This window comes from Oncorhynchus mykiss, chromosome 6 (genome assembly GCF_013265735.2).
Source record: "Oncorhynchus mykiss isolate Arlee chromosome 6, USDA_OmykA_1.1, whole genome shotgun sequence".
In the NCBI taxonomy this organism is placed as follows: domain Eukaryota; kingdom Metazoa; phylum Chordata; class Actinopteri; order Salmoniformes; family Salmonidae; genus Oncorhynchus; species Oncorhynchus mykiss.
Window position 1 is genome coordinate 86,704,020 of NC_048570.1, and position 19,086 is coordinate 86,723,105.

A 19,086-nucleotide genomic window follows, 5' to 3' on the forward strand; every position below is an offset into this window, starting at 1 on the left:
CCTCTGTACAGGCTCCCAGCGAGCCCAGGTTCCTATATCTGTTCTCTGTCCAGGCTCCCAGCGAGCCCAGGTTCCTATATCTGTCCTCTGTCCAGGCTCCCAGGTTCCTATATCTGTCCTCTGTCCAGGCTCCCAGCGAGCCCAGGTTCCTATATCTGTCCTCTGTCCAGGCTCCCAGGTTCCTATATCTGTCCTCTGTCCAGGCTCCCAGCGAGCCCAGGTTCCTATATCTGTCCTCTGTCCAGGCTCCCAGGTTCCTATATCTGTCCTCTGTCCAGGCTCCCAGCGAGCCCAGGTTCCTATATCTGTTCTCTGTCCAGGTTCCCAGCCAGCCCAGGTTCCTATATCTGTTCTCTGTCCAGGCTCCCAGCGAGCCCAGGTTCCTATATCTGTCTTCTGTCCAGGCTCCCAGCGAGCCCAGGTTCCTATATCTGTCCTCTGTCCAGGCTCCCAGCGAGCCCAGGTTCCTATATCTGTCCTCTGTCCAGGCGCCCAGGTTCCTATATCTGTTCTCTGTCCAGGCTCCCAGCGAGGCGAGGTTCCTATATCTGTTCTCTGTCCAGGCTCCCAGGTCCTATATCTGTCCTCTATCCAGGCTCCCAGCGAGCCGAGGTTCCTATATCTGTCCTCTGTCCAAGCTCCCAGCGAGCCGAGGTTCCTATATCTGTTCTCTGTCCAAGCTCCCAGCGAGCCGAGGTTCCTATATCTGTTCTCTGTCCAGGCTCCCAGCGAGCCCAGGTTCCTATATCTGTTCTCTGTCCAGGCTCCCAGCGAGCCCAGGTTCCTATATCTGTTCTCTGTCCAGGCTCCCAGCGAGCCCAGGTTCCTATATCTGTCCTCTGTCCAGGCTCCCAGGTTCCTATATCTGTCCAGGCTCCCAGCGAGCCCAGGTTCCTATATCTGTCCTCTGTCCAGGATCCCAGGTTCCTATATCTGTCCAGGCTCCCAGCGAGCCCAGGTTCCTATATCTGTCCAGGCTCCCAGCGAGCCCAGGTTCCTCTATCTGTCCTCTGTCCAGGCTCCCAGGTTCCTATATCTGTCCAGGCTCCCAGCGAGCCCAGGTTCCTATATCTGTCCAGGATCCCAGGTTCCTATATCTGTCCAGGCTCCCAGCGAGCCCAGGTTCCTATATCTGTCCAGGCTCCCAGCGAGCCCAGGTTCCTCTATCTGTCCTCTGTCCAGGCTCACAGGTTCCTATATCTGTCCAGGCTCCCAGCGAGCCCAGGTTCCAATATCTGTCCAGGCTCCCAGCGAGCCCAGGTTCCTATATCTGTCCTCTGTCCAGGCTCCCAGGTTCCTATATCTGTCCAGGCTCCCAGCGAGCCCAGGTTCCTATATCTGTCCTCTGTCCAGGCTCCCAGGTTCCTATATTTGTCCAGGCTCCCAGCGAGCCCAGGTTCCAATATCTGTCCAGGCTCCCAGCGAGCCCAGGTTCCTATATCTGTCCTCTGTCCAGGCTCCCAGGTTCCTATATCTGTCCAGGCTCCCAGCGAGCCCAGGTTCCTATATCTGTCCAGGCTCCCAGCGAGCCCAGGTTCCTATATCTGTCCAGGCTCCCAGCGAGCCCAGGTTCCTATATCTGTTCTCTGTCCAGGCTCCCAGTGGGCCCAGGTTCCTATATCTGTCCTCTGTCCAGGCTCCTATATCTGTCCTCTGTCCAGGCTCCCAGTGAGCCCAGGTTCCTCTATCTGTCCTCTGTCCAGGCTCCCAGTGAGCCCAGGTTCCTCTATCTGTCCTCTGTCCAGGCTCCCAGGTTCCTATATCTGTCCTCTGTCCAGGCTCCCAGTGAGCCCAGGTTCCTCTATCTGTTCTCTGTCCAGGCTCCCAGCGAGCTCAGGTTCAATATGAGAACAACACTTTGAATATGAGTTGTGACTCTAGCGCTGTGCCTCTGCATCTGAAGCTGGGAGAGGTCACACACACGTGCTGAGCTCATCTCTCTCATTTTTGATAGAGCTGTCGGTCTCTAGAAACGGAAGTGGAATATCCGGTGCTGCACTGGGCATTGGTTGGCCGGCCCGGGTCACACTGTCTAAACAGGACCAGAGGGGAATCGTAACACTCATAACAAAACATTCATTATTAAATGGGCAGGAGTGAGTCGTTCACACTCAACCTTTTTCTTAATGACTCACCCTCTCGCTTTCATTTTTTGTGACCAACTCTTTCTTTAGTTTGTCATTTTTCCAGAAGGGGTTTAAAGGTACAGGTATTACATTCAAAATCCTGTTCATTCAGATATAGTCATACATTCAGTTAGAATATTTGCATGACATATTTCTAAAACTAGCAGAGAAATGCAACAAAGACAAACAGCTTCAACAGTTTAGTAATGTTCTGTATGCAAGGAAAACAAACAAGACTCACCCTCCCCAACGCACCCAACCTCCTCAGTCCCCATTCCCCCGCCCGCATCCTCCCTCCCCACCAGAAAACCATGTTTCCCATCCCTCCCCCACATGCATAGTCCCCCCCCCCCCCCCCCCCCAGATGAAAGCATGCCCAGCACCCCCTCCCTTCCATCCCCTGAGTCTCACCTTACATTTCCCCAGAGGCAGTAGGGATGTCAACACATTATATTGATGGTGTGTGAATTGAACCATATTGCTATCCTGTCTGAGTAATCTAAATGTAAGAAGTACTTTTGGGTGTCAGGAGTAAAAAGCACATTTTCTTTAGGAATGTAGTGAAGTAAAAGTATAAGTTGTCAAAAATATAAATAGTCAAGTAAAGTACAGATACCCCCAAAAACTACTTAAGTAATACTTCTCTCTCCCGTCCGCCCGCCCGCTCGCCTGCCTGCTTGGCTGCGCTGCACGGTGAATGCAAACTATTGTGCAGCAGACCCAGGTGTTAGCACTCAGGGAGAAAGCAGGCTGAACCTCCCTCTTTGGCTGGGGCACAATCGGCACAGTGGTGCATTTGGAAAGAGCTTTTGGGGGTGGAGGGGTGAAGAAAACATTCCGTTTCATTTGAGAGCCCCTATCGGGGTAGTAGATGGGTGCTTTCTTTATGCAAACAGATAACATCTGTTGATCTGTGGGGAAACTGCGAGGACAAGCCAGCTTTAGACGGCTCTGAGCTAACAGCGGTATAAGAACAGACGTAAAATAAAAATCAATGTGAAAAGACCCAGCCTTGGCATGGCCTCTTGAATGAGTCATCCATGAAAGTGTTTGTTTTCCTCTGTCTCGTAATGGAAACCCACAAGGCCCTAAGATGGAACTACTCCTGCATACCTTATTTTGATTTGCTTTTCACCAGAGCACTGAGACGACGGTGTACCGGTCTTTGGATTAGCGTATCACAAAGCTCGCAACCTACGTAAAATACACACATCAGAGGTTATGAATGTTCTTCTGGCAAGGTTAGGGTATGGAGGAAGGCCCTGTATATGTCATTGGTAACTGAGTGCAGGGTAAGGACAGTGGATGCCATGGGGGAGAGAGCCATGTCTGGGATGTGTAGACTAAACAGACAGACTGTAAAGAGTTCTCCTCAGCTCCAGTGGCAGAGAACAGCATGTCTGTCTGTTTTCCCAACTAACATGGCAGTGATGTCACTCCAAGTCTTCATCGATCATTCTAGCAGCAGTGAGAAACAGCCAATCCGATAACAGATACAGCCACAGAACTCTGGTAAGAATCCAGCATAGGTATGTGGTACTGGCCAACTGTAATAGAAACATAAGTGACTGTAAACTTTAAATCAGGGACCAAGTTCATTCAAAGAGTTTGTAAAATGCAGAAAATTGTTGCTAAACCATCAATGACCTCCAATGTGTTTCATTCTGACAGTATTAATAATGCAATAACATGAGCATTTATGAGTCTCTTCTCCGAGCCAAAGCTCTCGAGGTGAGGGAGCCATTTTGTTTTGTGTTCCGATGACACATGATTTGTGCCTGCCCACCAACACCGCGTTACCCCACGACGGCGTTTCCACGCACGCTCCAAACCCATTTAATAAGAGGGTTATAAATCTGCCGTGCAGAAACGGCGAGCTAGCAAAAGGCGGGGACTCGCCGTTAATCTTGTTAATACTGACGCTGCACAAAAGAACGAGCGAAAATCACAGCCCATTAACATTGATAGGTGGCGTCTGACGGGCCTTCTCCCAGACGCAGAGGAAAACTGCTGCCTAACATCTATATATTTCTACGCTGTGTCAATTTTCAGGGCCTCTTAAAAAATCATTTTTAAAGAGCGCCAGCAGGGAGAGTGCAGCGATTAACCTAAAATTGGATCGAGAACGGAGGTCTTGCAAACTAGAAATCAATCAGAGGTTGGGGAGGGCGGAGTGAGCAAATAGTGCTGTAATCAGTGTACAATGAGGCTGGGCCAACTTCTAACTAGCATAAAGCACTAGGCAACCCAGCGGCCGCCCATAACAAGCAGATGGAAATGATCATGTCTGTCTGAGCAGCTACACTCCATCTACACAAAGCCTTTTCACGCGTCTATTGGGGATTACTACAAGTACAGGTCTTCAGGTGAACTTACTCAGGGCTGTGTTGCCTACAGTGTGCCACTAACTTTGAGGAAAGGCGAGGAGGTCATTTCCTCTACTCTGATAGAGCAGAAACAATGCTCAGAAAATGAGAATGTCAAGGACGCGGCTACAGCGATGGGGAACGCATGGAGGACACAGACGACCGTATATTATAAAAAGGTACAGTGTGAGCTGGGAGAGTTCGGGGGCACAGAGGCCCCGAGGTCCTATTGCCGCCCCCGCCGGTAACGCCACACTCCAGCACAGGAAGTAGGACTTCCCAAAGCCACAGAGGGTAGAAAGTAATCCCATTACAGTCCCACTGAAAAACACATTTCCCCCGCTGAACACCATTCATACATAAGTAAATATCATAAACCAAATCATATTGAAATGAGGGAGCCAAGACAAGAAGAGACCCGCTCTGAGAGGCTTGAGGCATGATTTACATGCAATGTCAACTCCGTCGCTTGCCAGTCATGCATTATTCATCCATTTTATTGACTGCCGGGGATTCTATTAGGTGATAGCAGGATATTTGCCAGAACAAAAGCTGACGGTCGCTTTCATGATCGTTGGCCTTGCGTGTACAGAGCTGATTGACGGGCAAATTCAAAGAGTCGCTACAAGTCTGGGTGTTTTGTAGGAGATTCAAGACGGGGTGAGGAGAACAATTTATATTCAACACGCGACTTGCAACATACCATCCTGCTAGTGCTTAAACCAGATTAACAGCGAATCTTATGTCTTTGGCTATAGGTATTTTCTACAAAGCTTCAGTGTGTCTGGGTCAGAGAATTAGGAACGAGGCTTCTTCACTTGTAAAGGAAAGGGGGAGACCTAGTCAGTTGTACAACTGAATGAATTCAACTGAAATGTGTCTTCCGTATTTAAGCCAACCCTCAGGGGTGTGGGGGGCTGTTTTAATCGACATCCACGTCATCGGTGCCCGGGGATCAGTGTTTTTATTTAACCTTTATTTAACTAGGCAAGTCAGTTAATTAAGAACAAAATCTTATTTACAATGACAGCCTACCGGGGAAGAGTAGGTTAACTGCCTTGTTCAGGGACAGAAAAACAGAATTTTACCTTGTCAGCTTGGGGATTCAATCCAGCAACCTTTTGGTTACTGGCCCAGCGCTCCTACCCGCTTGGCTATCTCCCGCCCATAGCATCTTTTAAAAAGGGTCACCTGTCATGACTTCATCCCACAGCCCGACACTAGCAGATCCACACCACCAGGGGGCTACATAGGGACACAGCCTTGCTGATGCTACCGATTTGGCCTCAGAGCTAGAATGTACAGGCCACCATAGCAGAAGTAAAAGGCTGAGCATTGAGCATCATCTTTTTGCCTTTATACATTATCAGGGTAGAGACACCATGTTGTATGTTATGACCAGCTCTTGCAAAACGTCTAACAGAGTAAATACAGAGCTGACTGCAGCAGTAATAATTATTATTGCTCATTTTTTCTGCCTCCATCCAAACCATGGCCGGCAGTTTATACAGATATCCTTTTTTAAACCACTCAGACAGCGCTGGCACGAACACACTGCCAGACAATGCCAGACGGTGTTCATACACAGACATGGCTCATACTCAACTTCCCATTCTCCTACATTTCATTTAAATCGCTGCATTCTTGCCTTCACCATGTTTCATCCTACATCAAAAGGGGGAGATGAGAGGTTATTCTATATGGTCTTTCATATGTTTACGAGACTATATGTTTCATACGTTTACTGTAGACTATAGACCAGGGATGGGCAACTGAACTCATCATGAGGGGCCGTAGTGGTCTGGGTCTGCGGACCCACGGCGGTCTGGGTCTGGGGACCCACGGCGGTCTGCGGACCCACGGCGGTCTGGGTCTGGGGACCCACGGCGGTCTGGGTCTGGGGACCCACGGCGGTCTGGGTCTGGGGACCCACGGCGGTCTGGGTCTGGGGACCCACGGCGGTCTGGGTCTGGGGACCCACAGCGGTCTGGGTCTGGGGACCCACAGCGTTATGGGTCTGCGGACCTACATGCACACACTCCCCCCCCCCCCCCCCACCCTATATTTAAGATCAAAACATTTTGGCTACCCCCCTCTTGCCAGCAGAGATAAAAACATATATATATATATATATTGTTTAAGAGTAGTTTTTTGCAATTGTACACATTTTGCCATGGGGGCAAAGAGAAGATTTTGCAATTCTTTAACAATTTAATGCAATTCTACCCATTTTGCCATAAGGTGGAGAGAAATGTTAAGATTCATTTTTTATTTTTTTGGGGCATTTTCCAATTAAAACAAAAATGAAAAGATATTAGACAATATAACAAATGACAATAACCTTACAAGACAACAGACGTGTGTACATAAACAATACAAATATGTATTTTTTTTAAATACACACAAATATACAATAAATGAAAGTCAAAATAAAAAAATGAGACGTTAGATCATATCTACCGTAAACTACATATTATACATTAAGTGTGAAACATTATGCAAGGATTACATAGAGATGCAATCAATATGATGTGTGATTCTCCATATAGTCAATAAAAGGTTGCCAAATTCTGAAAAATGTCTAACTTATTCCTCAAGCAGTAAGTGATTTTCTCCAGTGGGATACAATTATTAACTTCTGATAGACACATTGCAACCGGCAGGGAGGAATCCGATATCCATTTCAAGGCAATACATTTCTTGGCAATCGCTAGCAATATTTCTGTTAGCTTTATAGTATGGCTTTGCCTAAGATTGGTGTTAGTAAAGTTACCCAGTAGACAGACCTCCGGGTCTAAAGGGAATGCAACCCCATGAATTGAGGATACTGTATCTCAAACCCCCTGCCAGAAACCGTGTAGTTTTGAACACTGCCAAGTGGAATGAAGGAATGTTCCTTCATCTGAGCCACATCTAAAACATAGGGAGGAGATATCAGGGTTGAACTTGTGCAATCTAGACGGGGTGATATTGAGCTGATGGAGGAAATTAAACTGGATAACTGCTTAGAAATGTAATATGTTATCCGAGTGAGACTGACTAACAAAATCAATGGGGGAGCCACAGCCGTTAATTTGACCATGATTACTAAGTTTAGATAGGTCAATTATTCTAGCAGCCAGCTATCAAAAAAATGTCAGCTGACATGAGCTAAAGGAGTGACTCTCAGTGACCGACATAAGAGAAAAACTGCTCATTCACACACAACCACAGCCACTGTTGAGTAGAATGAATCTCCAGACCTCTCTAAGAAACAGACTGGCCAGAGGAGACCCTGTAGAGAAACTGCTCATTCACAACCACAGCCACTGTTGAGTAGAATGAATCTCCAGACCTCTCTAAGAAACAGACCGGCCAGAGGAGACCCTGTAGAGGCGGCCCTGTAGAGGCGACCCTGTAGAGGAGACCCTGTAGAGGAGTCCCTGTAGAGGAGTCCCTGTAGAAACGACCCTGTAGAGGTGTCCCTGTAGAGGAGTCCCTGTAGAAACGTCCCTGTAGAGGAGTCCCTGTAGAGGAGTCCCTGTAGAGGAGTCCCTGTAGAGGAGACCCTGTAGAGGAGTCCCTGTAGAGGAGACCCTGTAGAGGAGACCCTGTAGAGGAGACCCTGTAGAGGAGTCCCTGTAGAGGAGTCCCTGTAGAGGAGTCCCTGTAGAGGAGTCCCTGTAGAAGAGAAACTGTAGAGGAGTCCCTGTAGAGGAGTCCCTGTAGAGGAGTCCCTGTAGAGGAGTCCCTGTAGAGGAGTCCCTGTAGAGGAGTCCCTGTAGAGGAGACCCTGTAGAGGAGTCCCTGTAGAAACGACCCTGTAGAGGAGTCCCTGTAGAGGAGTCCCTGTAGAGAACCTGTAGAGGAGACCCTGTAGAGAACCTGTAGAGGAGTCCCTGTAGAGGAGTCCCTGTAGAAACGACCCTGTAGAGGAGTCCCTGTAGGGAAACTGTAGACCCCTCTCCCTCCAACTCTCCACCTTAAAACATATTCTCTCTGACTCATCCTATAAGCAATTTTTTTATCAGGCCAGAGATGCTACCGCAGCGAGACGTCAACCACCTTCGAGTGTCAGCGCCAGAACTTGAACATAAATCAACATCGTCCTCTTACCGAGTCATCGCCATCTCCACACATCTCCATAAACTTCCTGTCGTGGGAGATACGGGATTCACAGTCTACTTCAACAGCTCTGATAGCCATACGGTTCCATACAGTCGACCAATTATGAGGCTCAGTACGGATTCCCTCCTCTTTTCCTCCCTCCGTTCCAATTATTACAAAGTGACAGGACTTCTCTTCCTCTGAAGTCTTCCTGGGAGGGAAGGGACGCGCTGAAGGAGAAACTAGATCAGATCTCCACTCTGCCAGCGGTTGCTTAATTGTCAATCCTGTGTTACAATGTTAGAATGGCCTAACTTAATGTATTCAGCACACGGCTGTGCGTGTTCCTGGGTAAAGTGGCCTGGGTAAGAAAGGAGGACCTCCCATTTGTTCAGCACAAGCTCTAATTAACAATGTAAGCACCCCCTCAACCCCCCATCCCAGAGTACCACAAGGATATTTGGAATGTGCGCAATGAAGAACATCTATTGTAATGCATATTTAACTTAACTCTCCTTTTATCAGTCTGCCACACTCAGCTGTGGTTTTCAAAAATGACAGAGAGAGGATTAGAGAGGATTTTTTTGCATCCAAGACCAATATACCAAGATAGTGAGATTGTCTCAGTCCCGGTAGAGTTGACTGAGGCTGATATGAAAGTGTCTGACACTACGTTGAAGATGTTCTCTCCTTAGAAGGAGACAATGTCCTTGTCAAGCTGAACTTCAGAAGAGGCGTGTTAAAATGTGCGAGACAACGTTCTTAACCAAAATAATGAGCTCTCATCTCTCGTCTCGGTTTCTTAGCCTGTCCCCTTCACTTACATACTTATTACCGGAAGGGACAAACTGAAAACACGGCTGTGTGGTAACCAGGTAAACCTCACACAAACCAAGGCAGGAACTTTGGAATTGGCCAGAACTCGACCCTGTGTGTGTGTCAGTGTGTAGAGTCCTGTGAGTGTGTATAGAGACCGTGCAAAAATGAAAATGAATACAAGGGTTAACTCAGATAGCCACGTAGCCACTCTGTTAGCTATTCTGTCCACGCAGCTCTCCCAAGGGGTTTGGCTTGATCCACAGCTCTCCCAAGGGGTTTGGCTTGATCCACAGCTCTCCCAAGGGGTTTGGCTTGATCCACCGCTCTCCCAAGGGGTTTGGCTTGATCCACCGCTCTCCCAAGGGGTTTGGCTTGATCCACAGCTCTCCCAAGGGGTTTGGCTTGATCCACAGCTCTCCCAAGGGGTTTGGCTTGATCCACAGCTCTCCCAAGGGGTTTGGCTTGATCCACCGCTCTCCCAAGGGGTTTGGCTTGATCCACAGCTCTCCCAAGGGGTTTGGCTTGATCCACCGCTCTCCCAAGGGGTTTGGCTTGATCCACCGCTCTCCCAAGGGGCTTGGCTTGATCCACCGCTCTCCCAAGGGGCTTGGCTTGATCCACCGTTCTCCCAAGGGGTTTGGCTTGATCCACCGCTCTCCCAATGGGTTTGGCTTGATCCACAGCTCTCCCAAGGGGTTTGGCTTGATCCACAGCTCTCCCAAGGGGTTTGGCTTGATCCACAGCTCTCCCACGGGATTTGGCTTGATCCACAGCTCTCCCAAGGGGTTAGGTTTGATACACAGCTCTCCCAATGGGTTTGGTTTGATACACAGCTCTCCCAAGGGGTTTGGTTTGATACACAGATATCCCAAGGGGTTTGGCTTGACACAGCTATACTAGGGGTTTGGTTTGATACACAGCTATCCTAGGGTCTTGGCTTGATCCACAGCTCTCCCAGGGGAGGGCTAAGAGTGTGACACTCTCCCGGGGTTTTAATTTGTGAACTCCCTGACACGGCTGGCAGCCCAACCTTGTTGTCTCCCTGTTTAAGTGGCAGTATTGTTGGCCCTGTCGGTGGCGCGCTCAGACACTCAGGCCCAGTGGCGCTAACACCTCGGGGTACAGGCGCCAGCTCTTTAAGTGTTTGCACTTTGGGCACAAGGCACAAAGGAAGCTGGTACTGCTATAGGAGTGTGACTAGGAACGTCTGAGGGCTAGAGGAACATAGTCACACTACCTTACGGACATGTTACATGACTGATTCAATCATCAAATTGATTCAAACACTACAAATGAACACAACTTGATTTCTGTGCTAATATGGATGGATATAAACAAAGTAACCTATGGCAATGAGATTAAAAAAGTATTTCCAGTTAGACAGCCATTTGAGGTCATTTACAGCCATTTGAGGTCATTTGATTTATACTGTTGAGTTGGAAGAAATGGGTTCACAAGGAATACACCTTTAAAATCCTCTGTAAAAATACGGCTTTCGGGTCCAACTCACCTCTCCTCAACAAGCTTGTCTCCCACCATCCATCGGACGTAGGGCGCTGGATAACCCGTCACCACACACGGCAGCAGCAAACTGGCCCCCACCACTTTGGTCACAGGAAGTGGCTCTACCAGGAACTCCAGTTCTCTCTCCTCTCCGGTTTCTGTCCAAACAAAGAACAGGGTCGACCTCTGGTTAGCGTGTGTCATCATTCCTCACTTCAAAAGACTCCCATCCTGAGATCTGATCTGGATCATTAAAATGAACAGCAGCTCTGGTGACCACTCAGGTCACCAAACTGGCTGAACTGCTTTGCCCAAAGTTAACCCCTTGAGATGGCGAAAAGACTGACTCTGAAGGTACGTTTAACCTCTTAATTAATAACCTCTTAATTATTTTAAGATTTTTTTTGGGGGGGGTTAAATTTCAGTCAATTCAAGAAATTAGTTGAAATTCCCTTCAAACAATTGCATTAATTTTCGATGAGGATTTTTGAAGTTAACTCAATTGCAATGGAACAGACCCCCAAAATGACCCAAAATGATTGTTCTCTCAGTCAACTGTTTCAGTCCATGTATGGTACCACCAAAGAACTCCTGAAACGGCCTGTAGCTTCTATGATGCAAAACATCTTGTGTGTATGTGTGTTTTGAATACACTCTCAGCCTCGGCCACACCTACTGGGAGACATAGAAAAATACACCAGCTGGGACTCGTTGAAGTGTGACTTACCACCTCTAATATCTCCTCTGCGCTGCCTGACAGACCCCAGCCTTTAACAACTCCACTAAATAAAAGTTCTGGGGGTTGAAGCTGTGACACAGTGGAATTCAGCCCCCTTTGAGTGGAGATTGAGGTACAGTTCCCTCTGATAAGCCCACTGGTGGCTCTCTCTCGCCGTGTGTGTGTCTCTCTCTCTCTCAATTCAATTCAATTCAAGGGGCTTTACTGGCATGGGAAACACATTCACATTGCCAAAGCAAGTGGAGTAGGTAAATGTACAAAAGTGGAATAAACAATAAAAAAAATAAACAGTGAACATTACACTCACAGAAGTTCCCAAAGAATAAAGATTCATTCCTTTTCCATGTTAGTAGACACTCTTATCCACAGCAACTAATAGTTGTGAGCACATACATGTTATACTGGTCATACAACCATAGTACTGTAGACACCATGCTCTACCAGATACAACCATAGTACTACAGACACCATGCTCTACCAGATACAACCATATTACTACAGACACCATGCTCTACCAGATACAACCATAGTACTACAGACACCATGCTCTACCAGATACAACCATAGTACTGCAGACACCATGCTCTACCAGATACAACCATAGTACTACAGACACCATGCTCTACCAGATACAACCATAGTACTACAGACACCATGCTCTACCAGATACAACCATAGTACTGTAGACACCATGCTCTACCAGATACAACCATATTACTACAGACACCATGCTCTACCAGATACAACCATAGTACTGTAGACACCATGCTCTACCAGATACAACCATATTACTAGACACCATGCTCTACCAGATACAACCATAGTACTACAGACACCATGCTCTACCAGATACAACCATAGTACTACAGACACCATGCTCTACCAGATACAACCATAGTACTGCAGACACCCTGCTCTACCAGATACAACCATAGTACTGCAGACACCATGCTCTACCAGATACAACCATAGTACTACAGACACCATGCTCTACCAGATACAACCATAGCACTGCAAGCACCATGCTCTACCAGATGAGCCACATCATCACACACCACCTGATGTCTCAATGTACTCAATTACTGTAGTGTACATTGTTTTCTTCACGGTGATGGAAAGTCTACAGGTACAACCCTAGAGGACCAGCCTATGTACAACACAGTAATGTACATTCACATTAAGTGGTTTGAAAGGATGGTAAATTAATACTGCACAAAAAGCGGTTGTTTTCCATGTTATTTGATAGAGAAAAATATGTAATTTGATGTGGATGTTTTGTGTCTTTGTCCAGAACGTGGAACCTTTTGGTGTAAGTGTTTGAGGACAGGGTTATGTTCTATCTGGATTCCATTAGAATGACATCACAGAGAAAGAGACAGGGTTTTGTTCTTTATGGATTCCATTAGAATGGCATCACAGAGAAAGAGACAGGGTTTTGTTCTTTCTGGATTTCATTAGAATGACATCACAGAGAAAGAGACAGGGTTTTGTTCCTTATGGATTCCATTAGAATGACATCACAGAGAAAGAGACAGGGTTTTGTTCTTTCTGGATTTCATTAGAATGACATCACAGAGAAAGAGACAGGGTTTTGTTCCTTATGGATTCCATTAGAATGACATCACAGAGAAAGGGACAGGGTTTTGTTCTTTCTGGATTTCATTAGAATGACATCACAGAGAAAGAGACAGGGTTTTGTTCCTTATGGATTCCATTAGAATGACATCACAGAGAAAGAGACAGGGTTTTGTTCTTTCTGGATTCCATTAGAATGACATCACAGAGAAAGAGACAGGGTTTTGTTCTTTATGGATTCCATTAGAATGACATCACAGAGAAAGAGACAGGGTTTTGTTCTTTATGGATTCCATTAGAATGACATCACAGAGAAAGAGACAGGGTTTTGTTCTTTCTGGATTCCATTAGAATGACATCACAGAGAAAGAGACAGGGTTTTGTTCTTTATGGATTCCATTAGAATGACATCACAGAGAAAGAGACAGGGTTTTGTTCTTTCTGGATTCCATTAGAATGACAATCACAGAGAAAGGGACAGGGTTTTGTTCTTTATGGATTCCATTAGAATGACATCACAGAGAAAGAGACAGGGTTTTGTTCTTTCTGGATTCCATTAGAATGACATCACAGAGAAAGAGACAGGGTTTTGTTCTTTATGGATTCCATTAGAATGACATCACAGAGAAAGAGACAGGGTTTTGTTCTTTCTGGATTCCATTAGAATGACATCACAGAGAAAGAGACAGGGTTTTGTTCTTTCTGGATTCCATTAGAATGACATCACAGAGAAAGAGACAGGGTTTTGTTCTTTCTGGATTCCATTAGAATGACATCACAGAGAAAGAGACAGGGTTTTGTTCTTTCTGGATTCCATTAGAATGACAATCACAGAGAAAGGGACAGGGTTTTGTTCTTTATGGATTCCATTAGAATGACATCACAGAGAAAGAGACAGGGTTTTGTTCTTTCTGGATTCCATTAGAATGACATCACAGAGAAAGAGACAGGGTTTTGTTCTTTATGGATTCCATTAGAATGACATCACAGAGAAAGAGACAGGGTTTTGTTCTTTCTGGATTCCATTAGAATGACATCACAGAGAAAGAGACAGGGTTTTGTTCTTTCTGGATTCCATTAGAATGACATCACAGAGAAAGAGACAGGGTTTTGTTCTTTCTGGATTCCATTAGAATGACATCACAGAGAAAGAGACAGGGTTTTGTTCTTTCTGGATTCCATTAGAATGACAATCACAGAGAAAGGGACAGGGTTTTGTTCTTTATGGATTCCATTAGAATGACATCACAGAGAAAGAGACAGGGTTTTGTTCTTTCTGGATTCCAACAGCAGAGAAAGGAACAGGGAAACGACTCAATTCCAACGATTGAATGCTGTAAGATACCGTTCTTAATTCTAAACTGGGTGGTTCGAACTCTGAACACTGATTGGCTGAAAGCCGTGGTATATCAGATCGTATACGGCAGGGTAGCCTAGTGGTTAGAGTGTTGGACTAGTAACCGGAAGGTTGCAAGTTCAAACCCCCGAGCTGACAAGGAACAAATCTGTCGTTCTGCCCCTGAACAGGCAGTTAACCCACTGTTCCTAGGCCGTCATTGAAAATAAGAATTTATTCTTAATTGACTTGCCTAGTTAAATAAAGGTAAAATAAATAAAATACCATGGGAATGACAAAATCATTTTTTACTTGACTTTGGTAACCAGTTTATAATAGCAATAAGGCACCTCGGGGGTTTGTGATATATGGCCAATGGCTAAAGGCTGTTTCCAGGAAAAGGCTGTTTGGAAAAGGCTGTTTCCAGGCACTCCACGTTGCGTCTTGCATAAGAACAGCCCTTAGCCGTGGTATATTGGCCGTATACCACATTCCCTCAGGCCTTATTGCTTAATTATACAACTACTGTACCTTTTCTTTCCTCTGCCAAAGCAGAGATGCTGAAGAAAGGTTATTGCACACACTACAGATGTCTAGATCGGTCCTTATATAGTATCTGTAGTATTACCTGGCAGTATGTAGAGCTATATAGTATCTATAGTATTACCTGGCAGTGTGTAGAGATATATAGTATCTATAGTATTACCTGGCAGTGTGTAGAGCTATATAGTATCTATATTATTACCTGGCAGTGTGTAGAGATATATAGTATCTATAGTATTACCTGGCAGTATGTAGAGCTATATAGTATCTGTAGTATTACCTGGCAGTATGTAGAGCTATATAGTATCTATAGTATTACCTGGCAGTATTGTGAGCTGGGCCTCTTCACTGGTCTTGGCGGGCCCAGCGTTCTCCACCATGCAGCGGTAGAGCCCAGCGTCGGCCTCCGAAGCGTTGCTCACCACCAGGGCTCCGTTGGGTAGCTGCACCAGCCTAGAGCTCAACTCCAGGGGCTCACGCTCACGCTCCCACCGGGCTAAAGGCACCAGGTCTGGGTTGACATCGCAGGCCAGAACCTGGCTGTCTCCCAGGCGTATGCTGGCTGCTGCCGGCTGGCTGGAGAACCGGGGCATACCTGGGGAGGAAGAGGGAGGAGGGTTGGTGTTAAAAGTTCATGTTTTTCATTTCTGTTCTGCTGTTGCATTGATGACACATAAGCATGTTTGAGTTGAGAGGAGCAAAAGAGGAGGAGAGCGAGAGAGAAAGGAGGAAAGCGAGAGAGAGAGGAGGAAAGCGAGAGGAGGAAAGCGAGAGGAGGAGAGCGAGAGGAGGAGAGCAAGAGGAGGAGAGCGAGAGCGAGAGGAGGAGAGCGAGAGAGGAGAGCACAAGGAGACAGATCAAAAGAGGCTTGAGTTCTGCCAGTATGCTACTGCCTCCAGCTACACAGCTGTACAACCAGTTTCATGTGTTTCATCGGGAAATATGCCTACGTATCTGTGTACGAGTGGGCCTGGTCTCAAATCAGACAGAAATGGGACAGAAATACATTTTTCAAAATCCGATCCATTCCTAATCCATGTGTAAGAGGTAATAACCCCAGCCTGAACTACTCCTGGCTGTGATCCACGTTGGTGTAAACTAATGCATGTATCCCTGACAGAACGCTCCAGAACCCAGGGAAGCTCATTTGCTGTAGTGAGAAAAGATTTCACAACACTAATTAAAAAGCTGAATCCACAGGCTGTTTGTGTTCCTCTCCCTACTTTCATCTATGATAATTATTTCCCGCGTTTAAAGTCATTGATCTGAAACCTCGGTCTATGCCGAGCGGCGTATGTCAAGAAACCACACGGCAACAACATTTTAGTTTCAAAGAAATCCTGACCGAAATGGAAACACGGTGCAAGTATACTATAATATAGAAGTTAAATGATCTGGTCTTTAAAAACATTGGGCCACTTCTCTCACACACACACACACACACAAAAAAATGGGGGAAGAATTCAATGTGAGGCCTGTTAATGTGATGGTGGCCTGTGTGAATGTTTTGGTTGGCCGGGCTGTTTCCCTGGCGATGCGGAGTCAGTGGTTGTTGTTTGTTCTGGCTCGGTTGAAGCTGTGTGTCCGCAGACAGGAAGAAGTGTTGAAGCTGTGTGTGTGTGTGTGTGTGCACTTGCATGCATATGTGTGTCTCTCTCTCTCTACAGGCTTTGGGCTCCCCTCTCAGGGGGTTGGGGTGAGGGAGGTGAGGGAGGTGAGAGAGTGACAGCTCTGGAATATATCCCACTTCAGAGAAGGCTGAGAGCCGAGACCCCCGGCCACCGCTGAGACCCCGTCTCCACTCAGCACCACATCGCTTCTAACTTGGTGTGTGAGAGATGAAGCAGCAACACACAAACAAACACCTCCATAGTGGTGTTGTCATACATACACAAAACAGCCTGGTTTCTATGCGCTCTGTAATACTGTATAAGACAGACAAAGACAAACACTGCAGATTTCTCCACTACACATTCACTATCACAGTAAAAGTCCACATAGAACCTCAAAGGCCTCTGAGTTGATGTGGCTGCAGTGACAGAGGATCCATCCTATATGTCTGTCTCTCGAGGAGATTCTGATCTAGAAATGCAGCACTGTGTTCGGTACAGGACATTCTAGGCAGCGATGAACCGTCAAATACAACCTTGAAAACAATGCCTGAAAGGTGACCTGCCTCCAGATGTGGGATGTATATAGCCTGGCATATACATGGCCGCCCCAGGCCTCACAGCTGCCGAGGACCCCAGGGGCGTCATTAAATAGCTATGTTGGAAAATAGGGAGGAAACTGGGGTTAGTTAGGACGGAACGTCAACAGAGGGAGGGAAAGAACAGAACCTGTCCTATATTGTCCATTTAATGGAAACGAAAGGAGACACTATCACAATACCCAACCTCACACACAGGTGGGAGTGTACTTTATCAGCCTGGCTGGCTGCCTGGATGACTGACTGGCTGCCTGGATGACTGACTGGCTGCCTGGATGACTGACTGGCTGCCTGGATGACTGACTGGCTGCCTGGATGACTGACTGGCTGCCTGGATGACTGACTGGCTGCCTGGATGACTGACTGGCTGCCTGGATGACTGACTGGCTGCCTGACTGACTGACTGGCTGCCTGACTGACTGCCTGGATGACTGACTGGCTGCCTGGATGACTGACTGGCTGCCTGGATGACTGACTGACTGACCAGTGCCCTGAGCACCTTCTCCATGCTCTTCACTTTGTATTTAGGCCCTGGAGCTACAGTGGTGGCCTCCCTTTCCTGTTGCCACAGTGGTGGCCTCCCTTTCCTGTTGCCACAGTGGTGGCCTCCCTTTCCTGTTGCCACAGTGGTGGCCTCCCTTTCCTGTTGCCACAGTGGTGGCCTCCCTTTCCTGTTGCCACAGTGGTGGCCTCCCTTTCCTGTTGCCTGTGTGATAGACAGGATATTCTAAAGCTAACACTAAATTAATCACAATTCTCCCATTTAATCGACAGGGTGGCTCCTGATTTTCCAGCCTCCTGCCAGACGGTATCCATCACTGCTGCTCCAACGATCTTTACTCTTATTAACACTGAGTGGTGAGATAGGCCCATATCAACTCAGAGCAATAGAGTTTTAAGTGTTTGATATGCAGTGCAAATGCAGGGCAGCTTCCCCTGTAGGTCTGTAGTGTACGGAGCTGCAATTAAAATAACCTATTCCACTCAGACTGCAAACCACATACTTAACAAATGTCATTTTTGGAGCTCAAGTCAAACTACCAGGGAAAATGACTAAGAAATGTCCTTAATCTTGCGTCATTCCCTGATCTAAAAACCTACATTACCTGCATTTGTTGGTAGTAAAAGTAATGATCATTCTGGAGATTAGTGAAACAGCACGGTGTCTGCTTTAAGGACGATACCCGTGAAAAGACAGAGGATCTCCCCACCTCTGAGCAAACTGAGCATCACACAATGTGGCTCCTACCATTTTAATTGAAAGCAGGTCTAGAATCAGTAAAGAGAGCTTAACGGAATATGCAGGCTTTAGGGATTTTGTATACTCGATTCAACAGAATTAGACTTTTTAGAAGCACACACACACACACACACACACACACACACACAGCTTTAGGAATCTCTCCAACGAAATTCAACAGAATTAGTCTCTTTACAGCAGAAAATAGCTGGCGTTCTCCTTTTGACCAGGAGACATTCCTGGAGAGTTAGTCATGCCTGTTTTTCCAGCCCGTTTAGATCAACTTTCTTTCTCCAAATGAGGGGGGCAGAAGAAAAAAAGGTTTTTGGGAATTGCCCACCGTTTGTGAGTCTGTACCTCATACACGGCTATTGAGTTTCAGCAGCGCAGGACTGGTTCTCTAACGGGTGTTACATCCGTCTCCCTGTCCGGTCCTGTCAATGCCAATCATCCAAGAGCAATAGCTGGCCAGTGTTTGTAACAGTGGTGTGGACGGGGCAGGGAGAAGAATGCCCCGAGGCACTGGAACACAGATGAACATTTT

General features: G+C 46.8%; 1 protein-coding gene across 14 annotated transcripts in view; it reads right to left on the reverse strand.

The window, feature by feature from the left end:
- The window catches only part of LOC110506206 (neogenin), a 214,967-nt gene that overhangs the window by 89,230 nt on the left and 106,651 nt on the right, over positions 1–19,086 (reverse strand). For all 14 annotated transcript variants that reach the window (XM_036981351.1, XM_036981362.1, XM_036981358.1 and 11 more), the window contains exons 3-4: positions 15,413–15,688; positions 10,908–11,058 (exon numbers count right to left, since the gene is read on the reverse strand). In XM_036981351.1, coding sequence (XP_036837246.1) covers positions 10,908–11,058; positions 15,413–15,688 — 427 coding nt within the window. The remainder of the gene's footprint in view (positions 1–10,907; positions 11,059–15,412; positions 15,689–19,086) is intronic.